This window comes from Staurois parvus, unplaced genomic scaffold, assembly GCF_062004578.1.
Source record: "Staurois parvus isolate SC_StPar_1 unplaced genomic scaffold, SC_StPar_1.0 ptg000022l, whole genome shotgun sequence".
NCBI lineage: Eukaryota > Metazoa > Chordata > Amphibia > Anura > Ranidae > Staurois > Staurois parvus.
In genome coordinates, this window is record NW_028317818.1 from 833,529 (window position 1) to 852,060 (window position 18,532).

An 18,532-nucleotide genomic window follows, 5' to 3' on the forward strand; every position below is an offset into this window, starting at 1 on the left:
TAGTATTATGTTCAGCAGACTGTGTTCTTCTATTGTTGTGACTTAGATGACATTCAGAGCACATTTTATGCCCAATTCATGCAAAACTCCACGTAATCCAAAGGGGTTCACATACTTTTTCTTGCAACTGTACTTAGATTTACACACCAAAACACATTCTGCTACTCCTCCCAAGTGTGGAAATACAGCATTTGAGACTTTTTTCACAGCCTAGCCACATAGAGGGGGCCAAAAACCAAGGAGCACCTTCAGGTGTTCTAGGGGTATAAATTACACATCTAATTTCCTGACTACCTATCACATTTTTTGAGAACCTGGAGCACCGGAACAGCAGAAACACCCACGAAATGACCATGGTTTGGAAAGCAAACACCCCAAATTATTTTTAGGAGGTATGGTGAGTCTTTTGAAGACTTCATTTTTTGACAAACGTTTTTTGGAAAATGCAGAAAGGAAATTGAAATTAAATTTTTTTTGTTTTACACAGTTGTCAAATTTAATAAGATATTTCTCACACACAGCATGGGCATACTTACAATGACACCCTAAAACACATTCTGCTACTCCTGAGTACGGCGATACTACATGTGTGAGACTGGACTGATTATATATCATTATCTTGTGTATCACATAAATCAACCAATTGTAATAATGTACTGTAATGGTTGCTTCTATATGAGTGGTCAGGAAATATAGCTTAGTGTAGTATAGAGATGGTCCTCCTGCGCTACCTCCCTGCCTGCAATGACACCCCCCCCCCCCCCCTCCAAAAAAAAAAAAAAAAAAAAGCAACTGCCGAACTATATTCCAAAATAGTGAAAACAAATAAAGGAGTGAAAGCGTGCTGCTCTGCTTAGTGAACAACCAATAAAAAAACCATAGACAATATGCTGAATACAGATATGCCCCTCATCCAAGTGTAAACATATCCCAAAAACATGTGAATGGGTGTAAAATATTGACATATGGCCTGGACAGGAAGGGGGTAAAAGTGTCCAGACTTGAAGTGGTTAAACTCTAAATACAATGGTACATAACTAAAGCTGGATGTCCCAATAATAACACATACAAAATCAAACATAAAGCATTAAGCAGAGTACATGTTCATGCCTCTCACAACCCAGGGCAAAATAAATGTACATAGATATATCCCCAGTACCCCCCCCCCCTTAAAAAAAATCATATATAAAATACCCAGATACAAAATATTTTTTTTCTACCACTGTTGCACTTTATATTGACTTTGGAATTAATTAAATTAATATCACTGTGATGTATGGATTGGTTATGTTCTTATTTAATCAGTCACATGATTCAGTGCACATTCTTTGCACATTTTTGTATTGAGGTTTGATCCACTCATTGATTTATTTTAACAGATTTTTATATATATTTATACATTTATCTAGATAGTGTGTATAATTTAGCACTTCACTATAATATTTTTTACAAAATCCACCAAGTCTGCCTCAAAGCCCCCTTCACAATTAAGGGGCACCCTCACTCCTTAGTGTGGAGGGATATCTATTACAGTTTGCCTTTCTCTGGAATACAGCCGTCCCAGACCTGTGGGTTCCGTTGTTAGTTTCAAAGGAATGCAAAATAGAGCTCCAAAATCTACTCCCTCCTTGCTTTCTTCTCTCTGATGAACCAAAATCTGCTCAGTCACTTATTAATTTGGGGTTTTTGCACTGATAGCGCTTTACTGTTTGGAATAATTTTGTCTGTTCTAGTGTGACAAGTGCACATTTTGTAGTGATAGCTGCTTTCTGATTATTTATCCTTCTTTTATATATATATTTCTGAATAGCGCATGGGGGTTTTATTATATATTGGTGGATTTTGTGCTGACAGGAGGAGCTGAATTTTGGCACAACAGTTGAAACTTGGTTAGAGTGTTGAGGTGCATTTTGAGGAGATAGAAACCCCTGAAGAGTAGGATTTTGTGACCCTTCGCTGGAAACAAAGTACCTTTTTGTCCTGTGACATCTTTGAATTTTAAAGTGCCTCTGCAAAGACAAGTAGTTGGGTTTACTTGTCATGTGGAAGAATTCGGGTGGCTGTGCTGTCCCTGAATGCTTCCACACACTTTGGTAAAATGACGACGACCCCCCCCCCCCAAATGCGCCCACACTATTTATCCTGGGCCCTACTTGGCTATCTGCGGGCCTGGGACTGGCATAGTGTGTGCTGCTAGGTAGAGGGAAGGGAGGAGAGTGGACACATGTCCACTCTCCTACCCTTCTTGTTCCTGACCCGAAGGCAACGTGTATGACACAACTTCCAGGTCAACGTTGACAGTTTCCCTGGCCAATGAGGCTGGGAAAGAATGTAATGCAGTGCAATCTGCACCATATTACATTCAGTGGAGCACAGAGGAGATATGCATGGTTTTTTAGACTTTGGATGTCTCATTAAAGAGAACCTGTCACCAAATAAGAGCATAGGGGACTTTTTGTCCCCTATGTGATGGGGAAAAAGAAAGTTAGTGTTACTAAACCCAGGACCCTGCATTCACTATATCTGGTCTCCCGCAGTGCACAGAATGCAATTATTTAAGTAAATATAAACTGCTAAATATCTTTTCTCATCAGCAGTCAGAGCAGTCTTGTGATGTCTATCAGTGTCCAGCAGAGTACTGGTTAAAGCTTGTAGGAGGAGTTTTTATTCTCCCTTGAATGTCCTATGAGGCTGCATGATCCTCTGCCTGAACAGCGCTGATTGGCCCTGTGCTGATCACATGCACTCTCCCAAGAATAAAAAAATTCTCTAGCAATACACACCAAATTGACCACGTGCAGCTTGCCCCCAAGGCTCTTTTCTATCTGCAGATAGATTGGGGACAGTAAAAGAAGGGGAGCCCCCTGTGACAGCAGTATGGGCAGAAATTCTCTAGACCAGATTTTCATCCTTTATGGATGTCGGCTTGCAGTTCTGAATGAACTACCATGGCGCTGTTGAGCTCATTGATAGTGTTGGTGGTTCGTTGATGGTTCCTGTCAGTGTGAACCTGCCTGTATGATGTATGGGCAGACAGATTACACTGACTGTCTGCAGGAGTCCTGCATTGCACTAGCAATGACCTGAAAATATGCTATTTATTTTTATTTTTTTTTCTTAACCACTTCAAGTCCGGACACTTTTACCCCCTTCCTGTCCAGGCCAATTTTCAGATTTCAGCACTATCACACTTTGACAATTACGAGGTGATGCAACACTGGGGCCATATGAATTTTTTAGCTTTTTTTTTTTTTTTGACAGATAAAGCTTTGTTTTGGTGGTATTTATTCACCACTGGGATTTTTTTTTTTTTATATATATAAATGAAAAAGTCCAATAATTTTGAAAAAAAAGTGTTTTTTTTCTTATAACATTTTGCAAATAAATAATATTTCATCATAAATCTTGGCCAAAATGTATTCAGTTATCTTTTTAGTAAAAAAAAATTAGTTTATAAGCAAAAATTATAATTTAAAAATTATTTTTTTAAATTTTTTATATATATATAATTATTATTTTTTTTTTTTCTACATACTATCACCCTAGCAGTACAGTGTCACCATGGTGACACTGTACTACTTGTGGGGGGGTGATGAAGATTTTTTTTTACACTGATTGCTTTTACACCCATAAAGGCTGTAAAAGCAATAATTTCTCCTTCTCTCCGGCTGCATTCTTGCAGCCATTGAGAACTAGTGTGTGATCACATGATCGGGACCTCGTACAGAGGTCCCGTACGATGATCGGTGTTCCACTGTGTCCGAAGGACACAGCAGGCACCGGATCGCGGTGCTGCGCGCTCCCAGGGAGCGTGCACAGTCCAAAATGGCAGGCGCCATTTATGAACGGTAACCCGCCCCTGGACTGCCACCATCCAGCCGTTTTATATACAGCGGCCGGACGGCAAGTTAAAGGTAAACTTGAGCATCCAAGTGCTTCTGTGTGCATGGGTAATCTGAAGGAAGCTGTTTTTTTGGGGGGGGTTCCCCTTATTGGGGCCGGCACTTTATTTACTCGCTCAGCTGATGCACTTCTGCTCAGCATTAAGAGAGCCAGACACTCCCCTTTCCTGACGAGCACCCAATCGGTGCTAGTCACACTGTAAGATCTCTCCCTTCCCTGCTAGTTAGTGAGTAGGAGATAAACCGTACAATGTCAAAAACATTACAAAGTTATGTCGTAATGAAGCCCCTTTCGTTTTTTAAAATCCCTAGACATTCAAAGCACGTCAGATTTAGATAGGGTTTTGGTTGAAAAAATTTTTTTATCAGGGTAAGTAGATTGTCATGAGGGACAAGTAGATTGGGACCCCGATTTAGTCCCTTGGACAAGTACCGTATTTTTTGCCGTATAAGACGCACCTGACCATAAGACGCACCTAGGTTTTAGAGGCAGAAAACAGGAGAAAAAAAATTCTGAACTAATGGACTGCAGACACAGTACAGGAGATGACCAGAGACTGCGGACAGCACAGGGATGACCAGAGACTGCGGACAGCACAGGGATGACCAGAGACTGCGGACAGCACAGGGATGACCAGAGACTGCGGACAGCACAGGGATGACCAGAGACTGCGGACAGTACAGATGACTGCTGACCTTTGGGGAGGTGGGGAGCAGGTACCTGAATTTGACAGGTACCTGCTCTTACTTCTGCAGAGTTGTTCTTTGATCTTACCTGTTCCTCGATCCAGCCGCGCGCTGTCTTCCCGGCTTCTGTAATGGCGCTCGGCATGACAGCCGGGTGCCCAGTGCGCATGAGCGAGAAGCACTTGCGCTTTGTGATTGGTTCGGCGGCTTCTGGGATCTGTCATGTGTCCCAGGTACCGCCTTACCATTCACAAAAAGCACCGCTTCTTGCGCATGCGCACTTGGCACCCGGCTGTCATGCCCAGTGCCCACACTACAGAAGCCGGGAAGACAGCACGCCGCTGGATAGAGGAACAGGTAAGGTCCCGCTGCAGAGCTGAGCGGCCGGCCCGGTATTCTGACACGGCCGCGGTGGAAATACCGGACCGGCCGCTCCATATTCGCCTTATAAGACGCACTGACATTTCCCCCCCCAGTTTTGGGGAAGAAAAAGTGCGTCTTATACGGCGAAAAATACGGTAGTTTTTTTACAAAAATTTCCACACCCCTGAAACAAATGAATATCAGCACTAGCTCCTTTTATGTTATAATAAATGTGATATAATTAGAATTCTCGTAAGTGCTGATTACAATGAATTGTAGCTTGGGAAAGATCCGCATAGAGTGTGACCCTGCAAATTGACCAGGTAGCTCAGGCTTTTTCTTAGCAGCTTGCATAGCTTGATTCTTGATGTGACAATCTTGTATCCTGGCTAGCATGTCCCTTGGTATAAAATCAGGTAGATATTCTGGTTTGGTTGGCCTATGAGCCCTATCTATGATAAGTTCAAATTCCTGAGCTTCTGGAATCAGGACTCAAAGTAGTTGTAGGAAACCATTCAATCCAACAGAGGAATCCTATTCAGGCACCCCGCAAAACTGGATATTGTTTCGGCGGAACCTACATTCTAGGTCTGCCAGTTTTGCTTGAATTTATTGTAAATCTGATTGTTGCTCTTTACATACATATACTATAGTATCGTGAGAAGAGAACACATCATCCTTCTTATGTTATATGTGAGAAACTCTTTGCTGTAAATCTTATACAGAGGGATTGACTTTAGCTCTCATATTGATCATGTCTACATGCAGTGAGATCAACATAAGTTTAAGATCATTAACTGATGCAGGCTGGGAAGAAGCTGGAAACTGCTCCAAAGATGTTTGTTGCATGAGGTCAAGGGAAATAGCAGCCCTGCCGGATTGCAGTACATGGGAGTCTCCCTGTCTGACCTTTTTGGTCTTTGCTGGACTTCTAGTAGTGGGGCTTTCAGATGGCGATAACTCATCATGTGCAGGTGGATGACAGTATATAGCCAAGCATACTGAGGAAGCCGAGCTATCAGAGGAGGAGTCTTCCATATTATCATGGTGTGCGAGAGGACTGGTGCCATTATGGATTTCCCATTCCCCAGCCATGGAGAAGAAAGCCGTCAGCTTTTGGATTGTCATCCTCTATGAGCCCTGTTTCAGCATCGTGGTGGCTGCGGGTGGCTGTGGTTGAGGTTTAGTGGTTGCCGGGGAGTCTCCCCTGTCACTGGAGTAGCTGCTAAGCAGGCTGTGGAGCAGGGTGCTCCTCACTAAGCATACGTCCTGATCGTTGGCAGGACACAACCCCCCATTGGGATTTTTTTTTACCAAAGACATGTAGCAGAATATATTTTGGCCTAAACGTATGACTAAATTTGAGTTTGTTGTATATTTTTTTTTATAACAAAGTAGAAAATATTGGGGTTTTTGTTCAGAATCTGTCTTCATTTGTAGCGCAAAAAATAAAACACCCAGTGGGGATCAAATATCACCAAAAGAAAGCTCTATTTATGTGAAAAAAAAGGAAATAAAGTTTGGGTACAGCATTGCATGAATGTGCAATTAACAGTTGAAATAGCGCAGTGCCAAATAACAAAAAAAGCCCTGGTCTAGTGGATATTTTATATACTACTGCAGTGACAATTTATTTACAGATTGCTTCGACTGCTGTCTTATAATGTAATCCTGTTCTACAGCCAGGTGTCTATTTATGAAGGAGACAAAGCTGATTGTCGCAAGTTCTGTACTACTGGCATCGATGGGGCAATGACTATCTGGGACTTTAAGGTAAGTTTCTTATTGTTCCTAATATTTATATACATATAGGTTGGCTGTTTTCAAGAGTGGGCATAGACGACTACTTTGATCTATTGTTAAAGGAAACCTATACTGACGGAATACAGAACCATTTTTTTTCTGAAAATAGTAGCTGAATGTCCAAATATCTGAGCTGCACACGTTCCAAATCAGTGAATCAATCAAAGTACTGAAGCCTTTGAATCAACCTATTCAGGCCTCTAGCATTTTCAGAGCTAAAGTGACAGCCTGCATATTCCTTTCAGTACAGATTTCTTTAACAAACCTACTCTGAGACATTTTCAAGATCTGTAAAACCCAAATTGAACCTTCAGTACATCTGCTAAATACATTCCAGGTGTATCCCACTTTATCTGCGCTCAGCTCTGCTTCCCCAAGCCAATGGTAAAATAACTCCTAAACATCCAAAATCAAGGGTTGAAATATAAAAAAAAGACAGTGCACTTACAGGAAGATTGGACACTGGCAAAAAAAAAAAAAAATATAACACCTCCCACTACAAGCTTGTTATTTTTTATCTTTACAGCTCTGCTGCGTTAACCCTAATTATTTTTGCTATTGCCCTTTTTTTTATTTTTTTACCCCCTTCAGTCAAGACTCTACTTCACACCACTGCTGGGCTTCAGGCTGTCCTTCGTTCTTGCACTGAACTTCCATGTTACAAGCCGACCTCAATGCACTGTTTAATTGGGCAACTATGTGGCAAATGAGAATTATTGTTGATAAATGTAAGGTTATGCACTTGGGGGTTAAGAATATGCATGCATCATACATACTGGGGAAATCAATGGTGGAGAAGGATCTGGGGGTTCTGGTAGATCACAAGCTCAATAATGGCATGCAATGCCGAGCTGCGGTTTCTAAAGCGAGCAAAATCCTCTCTTGTATTAAAAGAGGTATAGACTCCAGAGAGAGAGAGAGATCATATTACCCCTGTACAAATCATTAGTAAGACCTCATCTGGAATATGCAGTTCAGTTTTGGGCACCATTTCACAAAAAGAACATTGGGGAACTGGAGAAAGTACAGAGAAGGGCAACCAAACTGATAAGAGGCATGGAGGAGCTCAGCTATGAGGAAAGATTAGAGGGACTGAATGTATTCTCTCTTGAGAAGAGGAGATCAAGGGGGGATATGATCAACATGTATAAATGCATCCATGGTTCATATAGTGAACTCGGTGTAGCGCTATTCACCCTGAGGTCATCACAGAGGACAAGGGGGCACTCTTTACGTCTGGAGGAAAAGAAATTTAATCTCCAAACACGGAAAGGTTTCTTCATGATGAGAGCTGTGAAAATTTGGAATAGACTCCCTCGAGAGTTGGTTCTGGCCTGCTCAGTGGATTGCTTCAAAAAAGGCCTGGATTCTTTCTTAGATACACAGAATATAACTGGATACTAATATTTATAGGTAAAGTTGATCCAGGGAATATCCGATTGCCTCTCGGGGGATCAGGAAGGAATTTTTTTTCCCAGCAGGTGCAATTTGAATCATGCTTTGCTGGGTTTTTTTTTTTGCCTTCCTCTGAATCAATTGTGGGTATAGGATTATAACTTTTTTTTTTATATGGTTGAACTAAATGGACTTTTGTCTTTTTTCAGCCGGACTAACTATGTAAGATCTCAGGGATGGTCGTCCTCAGCATGACTTTTGGATTACTGCATTCAGGCCCTGCTGGACTGTATGTTGCAATGATCACCTAACAGTGACCTTTGGGCACTGGGTTTTGCATAGGTAAAAGTTAGTTCAGATCACTTTTCAGGTCCAGAGGTGTTGGCATTGTCTCAGCTTTTTCCCTGTGTTTGAAGATCCATTTAGTGAGTAGGTGATCGGGCCAAGCATCGGGAGCTAAGCTCAGTTATTTAAATCACTGGGCGCCATTATTCTCTGTCCCCAGCTGATGTCATCCGTTTGGTGAAATGTTGAGCGCAGATGCTCCACGCTTTCTTCTGCCATAGAGCGTGGGGAAAGATTCTCCCCGCTGCTGCTGCTCCTGCTTGCAGTTAGCCACATAGAAGTTTAATCTTCAGTCACTTCTGGTTATCTGACCCTCACCTGCTATCAGCTGTCTGGGTTTTGTGAGTATACTTTAGGCCTTACCTCTTAACCCAGGCCTATATGTTGCCTCACTGTCATGTGGTTGCAACCTGTCTGATTCTAGGAATGGGGGGGGGGGGGGGCTAATGGTTGCGGGGCTGCTTGCAGCACACCTACTGAGAATAACTGAGGAAGCATCTTAATGATAAGCTTTTGGCTCCCCTTGAATGCTTACGAAAAAATATAGAGGAGTAACTTATTAGCTCTATATACATTTTAATGAGATTTTTTTTTTTTTGCAGAACTGGTCTGTTCCCACTGTGGGTTGAGGAGGGCACTTACTATTCAAGTAAAGCACATGCCTGTTAATAAGAACCCAACAGAGGAGTGGTTGGATTCCCTTTCTAGAGCTCTGTTCTCACTGGCAGGTCCTGCCCATCATCCAGTCGTAGCTGTGATCTAACTTTAAGACCACAGTCTGGCGGTAACATTTAATTCCAGCTGTAATTATTTGCTAGTAGCCTAATCTCATATTAGTACATATGCATAGGACACTCTGTCTAAAGTGCTGGACTGTGGATGCTAAAGGATTCTACTTCCTCAGTGGAAGAAACCTAAAATGAAGTCTTCTCCCTATCTAATAAAAGTCCTGTACACATGATGCTTAAATGCAGGAGTTGACACGTACTTGGTTTCTCACCTGCAACTCTCATGTGTCATCGCTGCAGAGATTAACAGATCTCCACCAAACCCTTAGTTCTCCAAGATCAAGATTCTATCTCCTCAGTTCCAATAACAGAATAGACTATGACTAAGGCTTTGGCTGAAAAGTGTTCGTGTTCTGCTGTGTTTGTTTGAATGCCTCAGATGGCTTATCTTTTACCAAATAAAGTACTGGGAAGAATTGTTTAAACTCCAGCTCTCTCTTTGACTTTGTAGCAGAACGGTTCCAGCAGTTTTACTCCCAACTTGTTAGCAGTTCCCAAGCCTAAAGATGACATTTATTTCATTCTAGATCTTGAGGCTCTGAGGGTCTTCATTGGATTCTATAAATTCTGCATAGAATCTACAAAATCTGTAATTGCTTTTTTCACCAGGGTGACAGTCTGGCTTTTGTGGACATTGTAGATGCCTAACTACATGTCCCCATCTTTTTGTGGCACCAGCTATTCCTACTCTGTCATGGGGCCCCTGCACTACGAGTTTGTCCCAGGCCTTCAACCTTTTTTCTGCACCTCAGATATTCATCCGTTTTCCCTTGTGCTAGCTCTGATGCTTGCGGCACCCCTATTTTGGGATACTATGCTGACCTCCTGTTGAGGGAACAGTCGGCCCTTGAGGACGATACAATGTTAACCATCCAGATGTTATAGTGATTTCGAAAGATCCTGAACCTTCAGAAACTTGTACTTTAGAGTATCTGGGTATAGTTCTTAACTGCTTTTGCATGAGAATCCTAGGTCTTATGGTAGTCTGTTTCTTGGCAGACCTCAACAACACAATATTTGGCCATTGTGGGACAATTCTATTTGGACATACTGATTTATCTGTCACCAAGGACCAGTTTGCCCTATCCTTGTGGCTTAGTAATCTAGCTCTGCAGTCAGGGTAGTCCTTCTTTCCTGTCTTTTGGATGATCCTGACAAGACACTATGCTGTTCAGCTGGAAAAAGTCCTGGGCACCCTGTCGGTAGAGGGGGAATTGGTTGTAAGAGAAAGCCGTGCCTCCTAATCAACATCCTGGACAAGATTTGGCTTTCTCTAAAACAATGGACTATACTACTGGAGGGTCATCTGATCTGGATTCAGGTGGATATTATATCAGTTAGTTGCAGAACGTTCTCCAGGTCCAGAGCTGTAACACAGCCTCTGATGTCACCCAGTCTTTAAAGACCTGCATAGTAAACAGGCTTCTGGTTGTGGTGAGGTTAGCCTGGAATGTAACCTTCAGGCACTGGGCTTTGCATTGTGCCACTGTCCAGACCTCTGTATACTGTTCTAGACGCAGAGTGTTATCCAGGGCCATGGTCATAGCCCAATCTCTGGTGTGACCCAGTCACTGAGGACGCGCATCGTATTAGCCAGCATTGGATGTGTACAAGGTAATCCTATGAGTATAAGCTACTACATGGGGAATAGAGTTATAAAATACTTCCAAATTCCTTATTTGCTTTTTTTTTTATGCTGGTCACTTGATGTTTATGCTTTACTACCCTACTTTTTTTCCACTTTATGGTTTCTTCCCTTTTAGATTACTGTGAAGTCTTTTTCCATGCATATCTCTTGAGAGTTTACATATCTTTCAGGTATATTCTTCATTTATGGATCTTACCTCTCCCTGTTGTAGCAGGTTGAGGGTGTTCCACTTAAACCTCTGGCTGTTAACTGGCCTTTGTCTGAACATACCTTTTTGCTTATCCAGCCGCCTTTCCCTGAATTCAAAGGTAAAGGGAGTTTACTTCAGCCTTCGACTGTTATCCGGTTGGTCTTCTTTTTTTTGGACATCTGTGTAACATTTCCTTTCCCTGCAGTCAAGCATTGGGTATCCTAGGCTTCAGCCTTTACCCCAGAAAAATGTTTGCCTGTTTATCTCACAATGCACGATTGGTTGTCCAAATTTTTAGTTGAGGTTCACTATCTTTCAGGTAACTGTTTCCACTTAGTGATAATTACTAGTCCTGGTTTGGAACACAAGGATGATCATCTGGTTCTTTTCTTTGGTGTTGACATTTTTCATGTTTTGTTTTCAACTTTTTATTTAATCTGGACTTTGTTCATGCTTTGACTGCCTTAGAAGAGAAGTATAAGTTTTGTTTTTTTAAATCGTGCATAGCTAGGTAGATGCAGCATCGATCCGATACTGCGTCTGTCCCCCGATGGCTCTAAGGGTGAGAACTGAGAGGTCAGACACCGCGACAGTCAGTCACCACTCTCTGCTCTGCCCCAAAATCCCCCCCCCCCCCCCAAGTGCTGTTCCAGGCTCCTGGGTGGATCCCGACCATATGACTGATGTCAGCCGACGGCAGACTTTAGCCTGCTGTCGGCTAAAAATGGGTCACAGGAATGCAGAATGAAGAAGCTTTGTCTGTACTTCTCCTTTAAAGTACTCTTTTTGTAAAAAGATGTATACATCCCTCAGATCTTTTTGTGGCTGTTTCCCATCCCTCAGTCAATATCATTGGCAAAATATGGCATGTGTCCATATGTGAGGCCACTGATGCCACCAGCATACCACCTCTTTGTTTACGTGTGTTGCCGGATGGGGAATGGCCTGCAGCTGATTGGAGTAAAGAATACAAAAAAAGTGATATTTTTTTTTTCAGATGGAAGGCATTCAAAGTCATTCCAAGTAGTGAGAGGGGTTAACCTAGGCTGGCCTAGTGTTTGGTTTTTTTTGTTTTGTTTTTTTTGTCCAAACCTCCTGTTTGCAACAGTATAACTCGAAGGTTTAAGACTTCCTGTGTCCCTCAATGGATTCCAAGAAAAGTATATGACAGTAAGTACAACATTTCTATAGCTTATCCTATAATTTGTACATACCCTCTGGCTGCTTGTTTTAGAAAACAAATGAAGACTTTGTACACATTTTGGTTTGATGCACCTGGCATGTATTTAGCTGATTTAAACTGGAAGTTCAGTTGGGCTTTAGTTTCTGGGAGATATTCTCTGCCTTCTTACACTGCCACAATTGGTGGATTGGTAAAATAGTTTCTCTTACGGCCACAGCTCTTGACCAAATCTTGACCATAGGATTATATAGCTACCTACAGGAGTGGGACAGTAGGCAGAAGGGAAGTCAGCACCACCTATTGGCATTTCTAGCTGGTATAAAATCCCCTGTCTGTCATAGGCAATCCAGTCTTTCTGCCCAGTATTCAGGAGTAAGGACTCAGCCCCCTGCTGGGACCTGTGGTTCCATAGCTTTTTTCCTGCTGAGATCTTTAATCAATGACAGGCTGGATAATCTAGATCCAGTGGTCATCCCAGCCTGACCAATGAGCGTGTGCAGACCGCTAGCTCAGCACCTGGTCGGCCGTGACATACCCCATTTTGGACCGGAGTGGTCAGTGAATGAAATGTCTCGCAGGTCACCGGGTGCCCACAGTCTGTGTCAAAGTGTTAACCGGGGCGACCCCCACTGCACTTTCAGCGGAGAGGTGGATTTGTCATGGGAGCCACCTCCGCTGGATTGGTAAGTAATACACCGCCCACCATCAACTTTCCCCCCCACCCCTGAAATGCAGTGGTGGGCACTCCCTCGGTGGTTGGTCATCTCCATGGACTCAATTACAGATCCCACAACCAGGTGGCACCCGCCTTCTCGCTAGAGATGGGATTAGCCATCCTCACTGTTTATGTGGTCGACTCAGGACTGTGTCCGGGTTTTGGCTGTGGCCCTAGTATCTCAGGTGTTTACTGCATGGATTTGTGCTTATGCAAAGGTCAGAGTAAGAGGATGCACCCTTATATGCTGCAGTGATATTTCCCAGTTCTCCATCTTGGTGGGAGCATTGACTCAACTGCTGGGCTGCTGACCATACTTTTTCAAAGGCCCTGGCAGACCTGCCCTTCCAGGGAGTTTACCTCTTTGGTGCTACTTTGGACAGCTTCTTCAAGAACCTCTTGGTTGGCTGGGGTTCCTTCCCCCCACAGGCCAGGCAGTGGAAAGCATTGTGTCTGTAGTCCGGGGCTTCCTTCTATGTGCAGGGTCTTGTTCGCTCCTCTGGCTTTCTGTGAAAGGCATCCATGTCTTGCAAGACTTCCACAGATGGGACCAAATATGCCTGGGTTCAGATATCCACTAAACCTACAGTTATGTTCATCTGGGCATGACTGTTTGCCCCACCCTCGGAGTAGGGTGGCTGTCTGGGTTGGTTCTGGGGCTATGGACCTCCCTCATCACCAACAAGTAGGCCCGCAAGCTGCTTGTGTCTGGCCACAAAATGAATTCCATTTTTGTCCACTAGAGGAATTCTTCCCTCCAATTTTTGTCTTCTGCCCTTACGCCTTCTGACCCTTATGGTGTGGTGCAGGACCTGCCTTGCCAGGGAGTAATGTCCCTGTACCCAAGGCAGAACAGTTCTCCGGGTTTTACTCCAGTCTGTTCACGGTCGTGGAAAAAAGGATGGGGTTTGCCTAATCCTGGATCTGATGGCCCTGACTGTGGCTTCATGCTGGTTCAGAGGTTCTAGCTGGTTTTATCCGTTCAATGGTGGTCTGTTTATCAGGGGTATTTTCTAGCACCCATGAGTGTCAGGGATGCTTGCCTGCTAGTTCCTATTTGTGAGGGACATCAGTGGTTTCTCAGCTTTGCAGTTGTGGGCGTACATTATCAATATGTGGCAGGTGGGCTCTAGCCATTCGGGCTGGTCTCGACTCCCCAGCTGTTCCAAGGGAAAATCCCAGAGGATTGTCATGACTGGCTTGGCTGACCGGCTTCTGCGAGCGGACTCCCAGGTTGCGCTAACGGGCAACTTGGAGATCACTATGTACTTCCTGAAGGACTTCGAATGGGTCCTGAACCTCAAGAACTCTGCTCCGACCAGGAGACTGGTTCTCGACTCGTAACTGGCCAAAGTGTTTCTCCTGGTGGACAACTCTGGAGACTTCGGACTGTGGTCCAATTGCTCTTGTCCTGCTCCTGCTTGAGGTCTTCCCTGTGGTCTTACATGTAGGCTCCGTGTCTCATAATGTTCACCTTTTGAAGTGTTTCCATATGCGCAGTTCCATTGAGAGTTCTGCAAACAGAAATCCTGTCCAACTAGAACAAATCTGCGGCCTTCCTTCATCTGGTTCTGGTCTTTTGCCCTATAAGCCAGGAAGTCTTTTCCCCTCTACAGGGTTGTCACAACGGATGTTATCCTGTCTGGATGGGGGAGGCTTGCTCACTCCTCTGTGTCCTGGAGTTGCGAGTAATCGAGTTTTCTCTGGGGAAACTGGATGAACCTTCTCCGGGGGCTCCTTGTCAGGAATGCCACTGCAGTGGCCTATGTCAACCACCAAGGTGGCACGAGAAGTGTAGCGGTGGCACTGGAGGCCTCTTGCTTCTTGCAAAACAGTGCGTTCCGGCTTTCTCCATTGTACTCATTCCTGGTGTGTGAATTTGCAGACAGATTATCTCGGTCGTCACGGTTGTGGCGTGAGTCCCGGACCTTGTGGCGGATGCAACGAATGTGTTGGTGGCATCGTGGGACCATTTTTGTCTCTTGTCATGCCATTCCTCCTCTCTTGCTTTTCCTATAACTGCTGCACAAGATCATAGATCAGAGGCCGAAGGGTTTCCAGTCATTCTGATAGTTCAAGACTGGTTTGTGGTACACAGATATGGTATAACTGGTTCCCTGTTTCCTCTTCGGTAGGACCACCTGTCCCAGGGTTTGGGCTTCCACCCTGTGCTTCCCTCTCTCACTTTGATGGCATGGCTCTTGAAGGCCAGATTTTGAGGGCCAGGGGTTGTTACGGTTGGTGTTCCCCACACTGTTGAAGGCTTGCAATTCTGCCCCTGGGAAGCTCTATCATCGCACCAGAAAGGCTTCTAGTACCTGGTACGGGGCTCTGGGTGTACATCAACTTTTTTTTGTTTTTGGTTGACTCGGGTGTTTTGGTCTTTCTTCATCGGGGTATTGAAAAAAACTTGTCTTGAGTGTCACTACAGGTCCAATTTCTGCCTTTGCTGTCTTTTTTCTGCAATCCTTAGCCATGCACTTCCTGTGTCGCACCCTTCTACAGGGGTCAATGTTTGGTGCTCCCCGTTGCCACCATAGAACTTGCATTTGGCTCTGTTGGTTCTTCAGCGGCTTCTCTTTGGAGAGTATCCGGGATATTTTCCTGTTACTCTTTCTTTACCTTTTTGGTTGCCATTGCTCCTGCGTGGTGGGTGTCTGGGTTAACGGCCGTATCTTGTAAGTCTCCCTATCTGGCTCTACACAAGCATATGGTGGTTTTGTCTGCACCTCTCCTTTCTGTTGTCAGAATTTCACCTGAAGACATCATCCTGCCTTTCTTGTGTCTCTGGCCATTGTATCCTTAGTAGGTTGTGTTGCATATCTTGGGTACGGTCGAGGTGGTTTGTATGCAGCTGCCCACAGTGGCTTCCTGCAGAGGTCACATTTTTTTCTCTGCCCACCGATAGGCCTAACAGCCTCCTCTGCCAAGACTTCCCATTGGATCCGGCAGACACTCGTTCAGGAGGACTCTATTGGGGGGGGGCTGCTCCAGCTAGGACTGCCCATAGGAGATGCTAAGTTCTGCCTAGTGTCCTATACTTGTAGGTGGCGGTATAACCCTATGGTCAAGATTTAGTAGAGCTGTGTCCGTCAATGAACTTGGAGAAAGGGATTTTTCGGTGAGTAAGAAAAAATCCAATTTTTCATGTTCCTATTCATCTGTAATGTAAGAGCTGTCTGCACTGGAAAAACAGGATTATGAACAAGCTTAAAAATGTCAGTTTAGTAATCTTATGTGTTAATTGTCTGAAGAACAGTATTTGTGTCCTAAAATCCAGTTCTTCCATGCTATAACCTGCCATACCAGCAGATAATGATAATGATCTAGTTTTTGGTTGCAAAGATGCTCTAAATAAAGTGTGTGGGAAGAGGTACGCTTGTGAGGTTATCAACATGAGTCTAACGTTACAATCACATGGAAAAGCCTCTTTAGCTTCCTCTTGGTATTTGTAATGACATTCTTCGTAATAACTGAATATTTGAATTTTTAATCTTTCAGACGCTGGAATCTTACGTTCAAGGCCTGCGCATTATGTAACTGAAGAACAGCCCCAGAAGCAAGACAAATAAGCAGAGCTGCATAACTCTTAAGTTGTTCTATGAAATTTTGCTGACCTGTTGTGCACTTGAGAAATAAATGTAAAGCAACTTATTAAGTACAGTGTGTAATGAGATCCAGTTCCAAAAATACCTAATATTTTCTTTAAAGCACAACGCATCAATACAAGTGAAAGTCTGGCTTTTTTGGTCTTGAAATTGTTACTTAAACATTGTGCAGGACCAAAAATACTTAAAGGCATCAGTAATATGTGAATTGTCTTCTGGAAAATAAAAAAATGTGGAAAAGTTTGGCCTCTAAAATTCCTTGTCTTGGTATAATTTTTATTTATGGTACAGTTTTACAGTATTTAACCACTTCCTGGCCAATAAATCTATATGGCCCAGTGGGCACTCTCCAGTTCCGGGAGGATGTCCTGCTTGCGCGCCTCCTATGGAGTACGCAGTGGCGTGATTTGTGAATGCTGTTTACGGTGGACACAGTGGATCACGGCAATCGATAGTGAGCTGCTGTGATTTTCCCAGGCACTATGTGATCGCTGTGACCAATCACAGTGGTCACATGATAACAAGTATCCACAACTGTTATGAATAGTTTTTATTTATGATGGCTTGCTTACTGTTGTACTATGTGATCACTATGACTGATCACAGAAATCACAAGGCCAATTGCAGCAGTCCTGTACCATGTGGTAGCTGTAGCCAATCACAGTAGTAAACTCTTAACGTCATGAATGGCTTTCATTCATGATACAAACAAGTGCTAATAATGGTGATCATCACTGTACAAGCAATTGTGTGTAAAAACAAAAATAATCCAGATCATTGTCCCAAAGTAGTACAATGTCCCCTATCACCACCAGAGCAGTCATTGTGTTGCAGTAAGGACTTGTTCACATGTGCAATGCTCTCTGAAGAGCCATCCATGTTCGGATCGTTCTTCAGAGAGCATTCAGGCACTGAGGAGGCATTGTATCCTCACCACCTGCTTTAACCCCTTGGATCCCACACAAGCAACCCCATTCACTTGAATGGGTCATAATTGGCAGGTATACAGGGGGTACAGTCATGGCCAAAAATATTGGAACCCCTGCATTTCTGTTGGATAAAACACCACTTTGCCCAGAAAATTGTTGCAATTACAAATGTTTAGGCATTCTCATGTTAATTTCTTTTCTTTGTACTGGCATGACACAAGAAAGTGGAGAAACATAAAGCCAAATCTGACACATTCCACAAAATCTGACACAAAACCCCAAAAGTGGACAGGGCAAAATTATTGGCACCCATAGCCACTTGACCTCCAGAGGATTTACCCCCCGTCCTGACCAGCCATTTTACGTGATACGGCGCTCCACTACTTTAACTGACAATTACGCGGTCATGCAACGCTGCACCCAAATGAAATTTACGTCCTTTTTTTCCCACAAATGGGAGTTTTCTGTGGTATTTGATAGCTGTGCTTTTTTTTTTTTTGCGCTATAAACAAGAAAAGACTGACGATTTTGAAAAAAAAAATTATTTTTTACTTTTTGCTATTAAGCATGTCTAGTAAAAAAAATCAAATTTCGTCATACATTTAGGCCAAAATGTGTTCTGCTAGATGTCTGTTAACCAGTTGCCGACCGCAGATAGCCGAATGACGGCTAAACTGCGGCCGGCCAGTTCTGAGTGGACGTCATATGACGTCCCCCCCAGAACGCGCTCTCCTGCGCGCCCCAGGGGGCGCGCACCCGGCGATCTCCGTGATCGCTGTGTCCTACGGACACAGCTGATCACGAGATGTGGTAAAAGGCCGATCATACCGGCCTTTTACCACGTGATCAGCGGTGTCCAATGACACGCTGATCACAGGGAAATGCAAGTGCCGGTTCTCGTCTGCACTTTCCTCACGCTGTCAGATCGTGAGGAAAGTACTGCCGAGAACTGGCAGTTGTCAGATCGGGGATCGGC

At 43.8% G+C, this 18,532-nt stretch overlaps 1 protein-coding gene across 1 annotated transcript in view; it reads left to right on the forward strand.

Annotated features, from left to right (window-relative positions):
- ARPC1A (actin related protein 2/3 complex subunit 1A) overlaps positions 1 to 16,882 on the forward strand; it is a 55,772-nt gene extending 38,890 nt beyond the window's left edge. Inside the window, exons 9-10 of the mRNA XM_089691497.1 lie at positions 6,635 to 6,725; positions 16,521 to 16,882. Coding sequence (XP_089547623.1) covers positions 6,635 to 6,725; positions 16,521 to 16,559 — 130 coding nt within the window. The 3' untranslated portion in view covers positions 16,560 to 16,882. The remainder of the gene's footprint in view (positions 1 to 6,634; positions 6,726 to 16,520) is intronic.
- Positions 16,883 to 18,532: the final 1,650 nt, after the last annotated feature.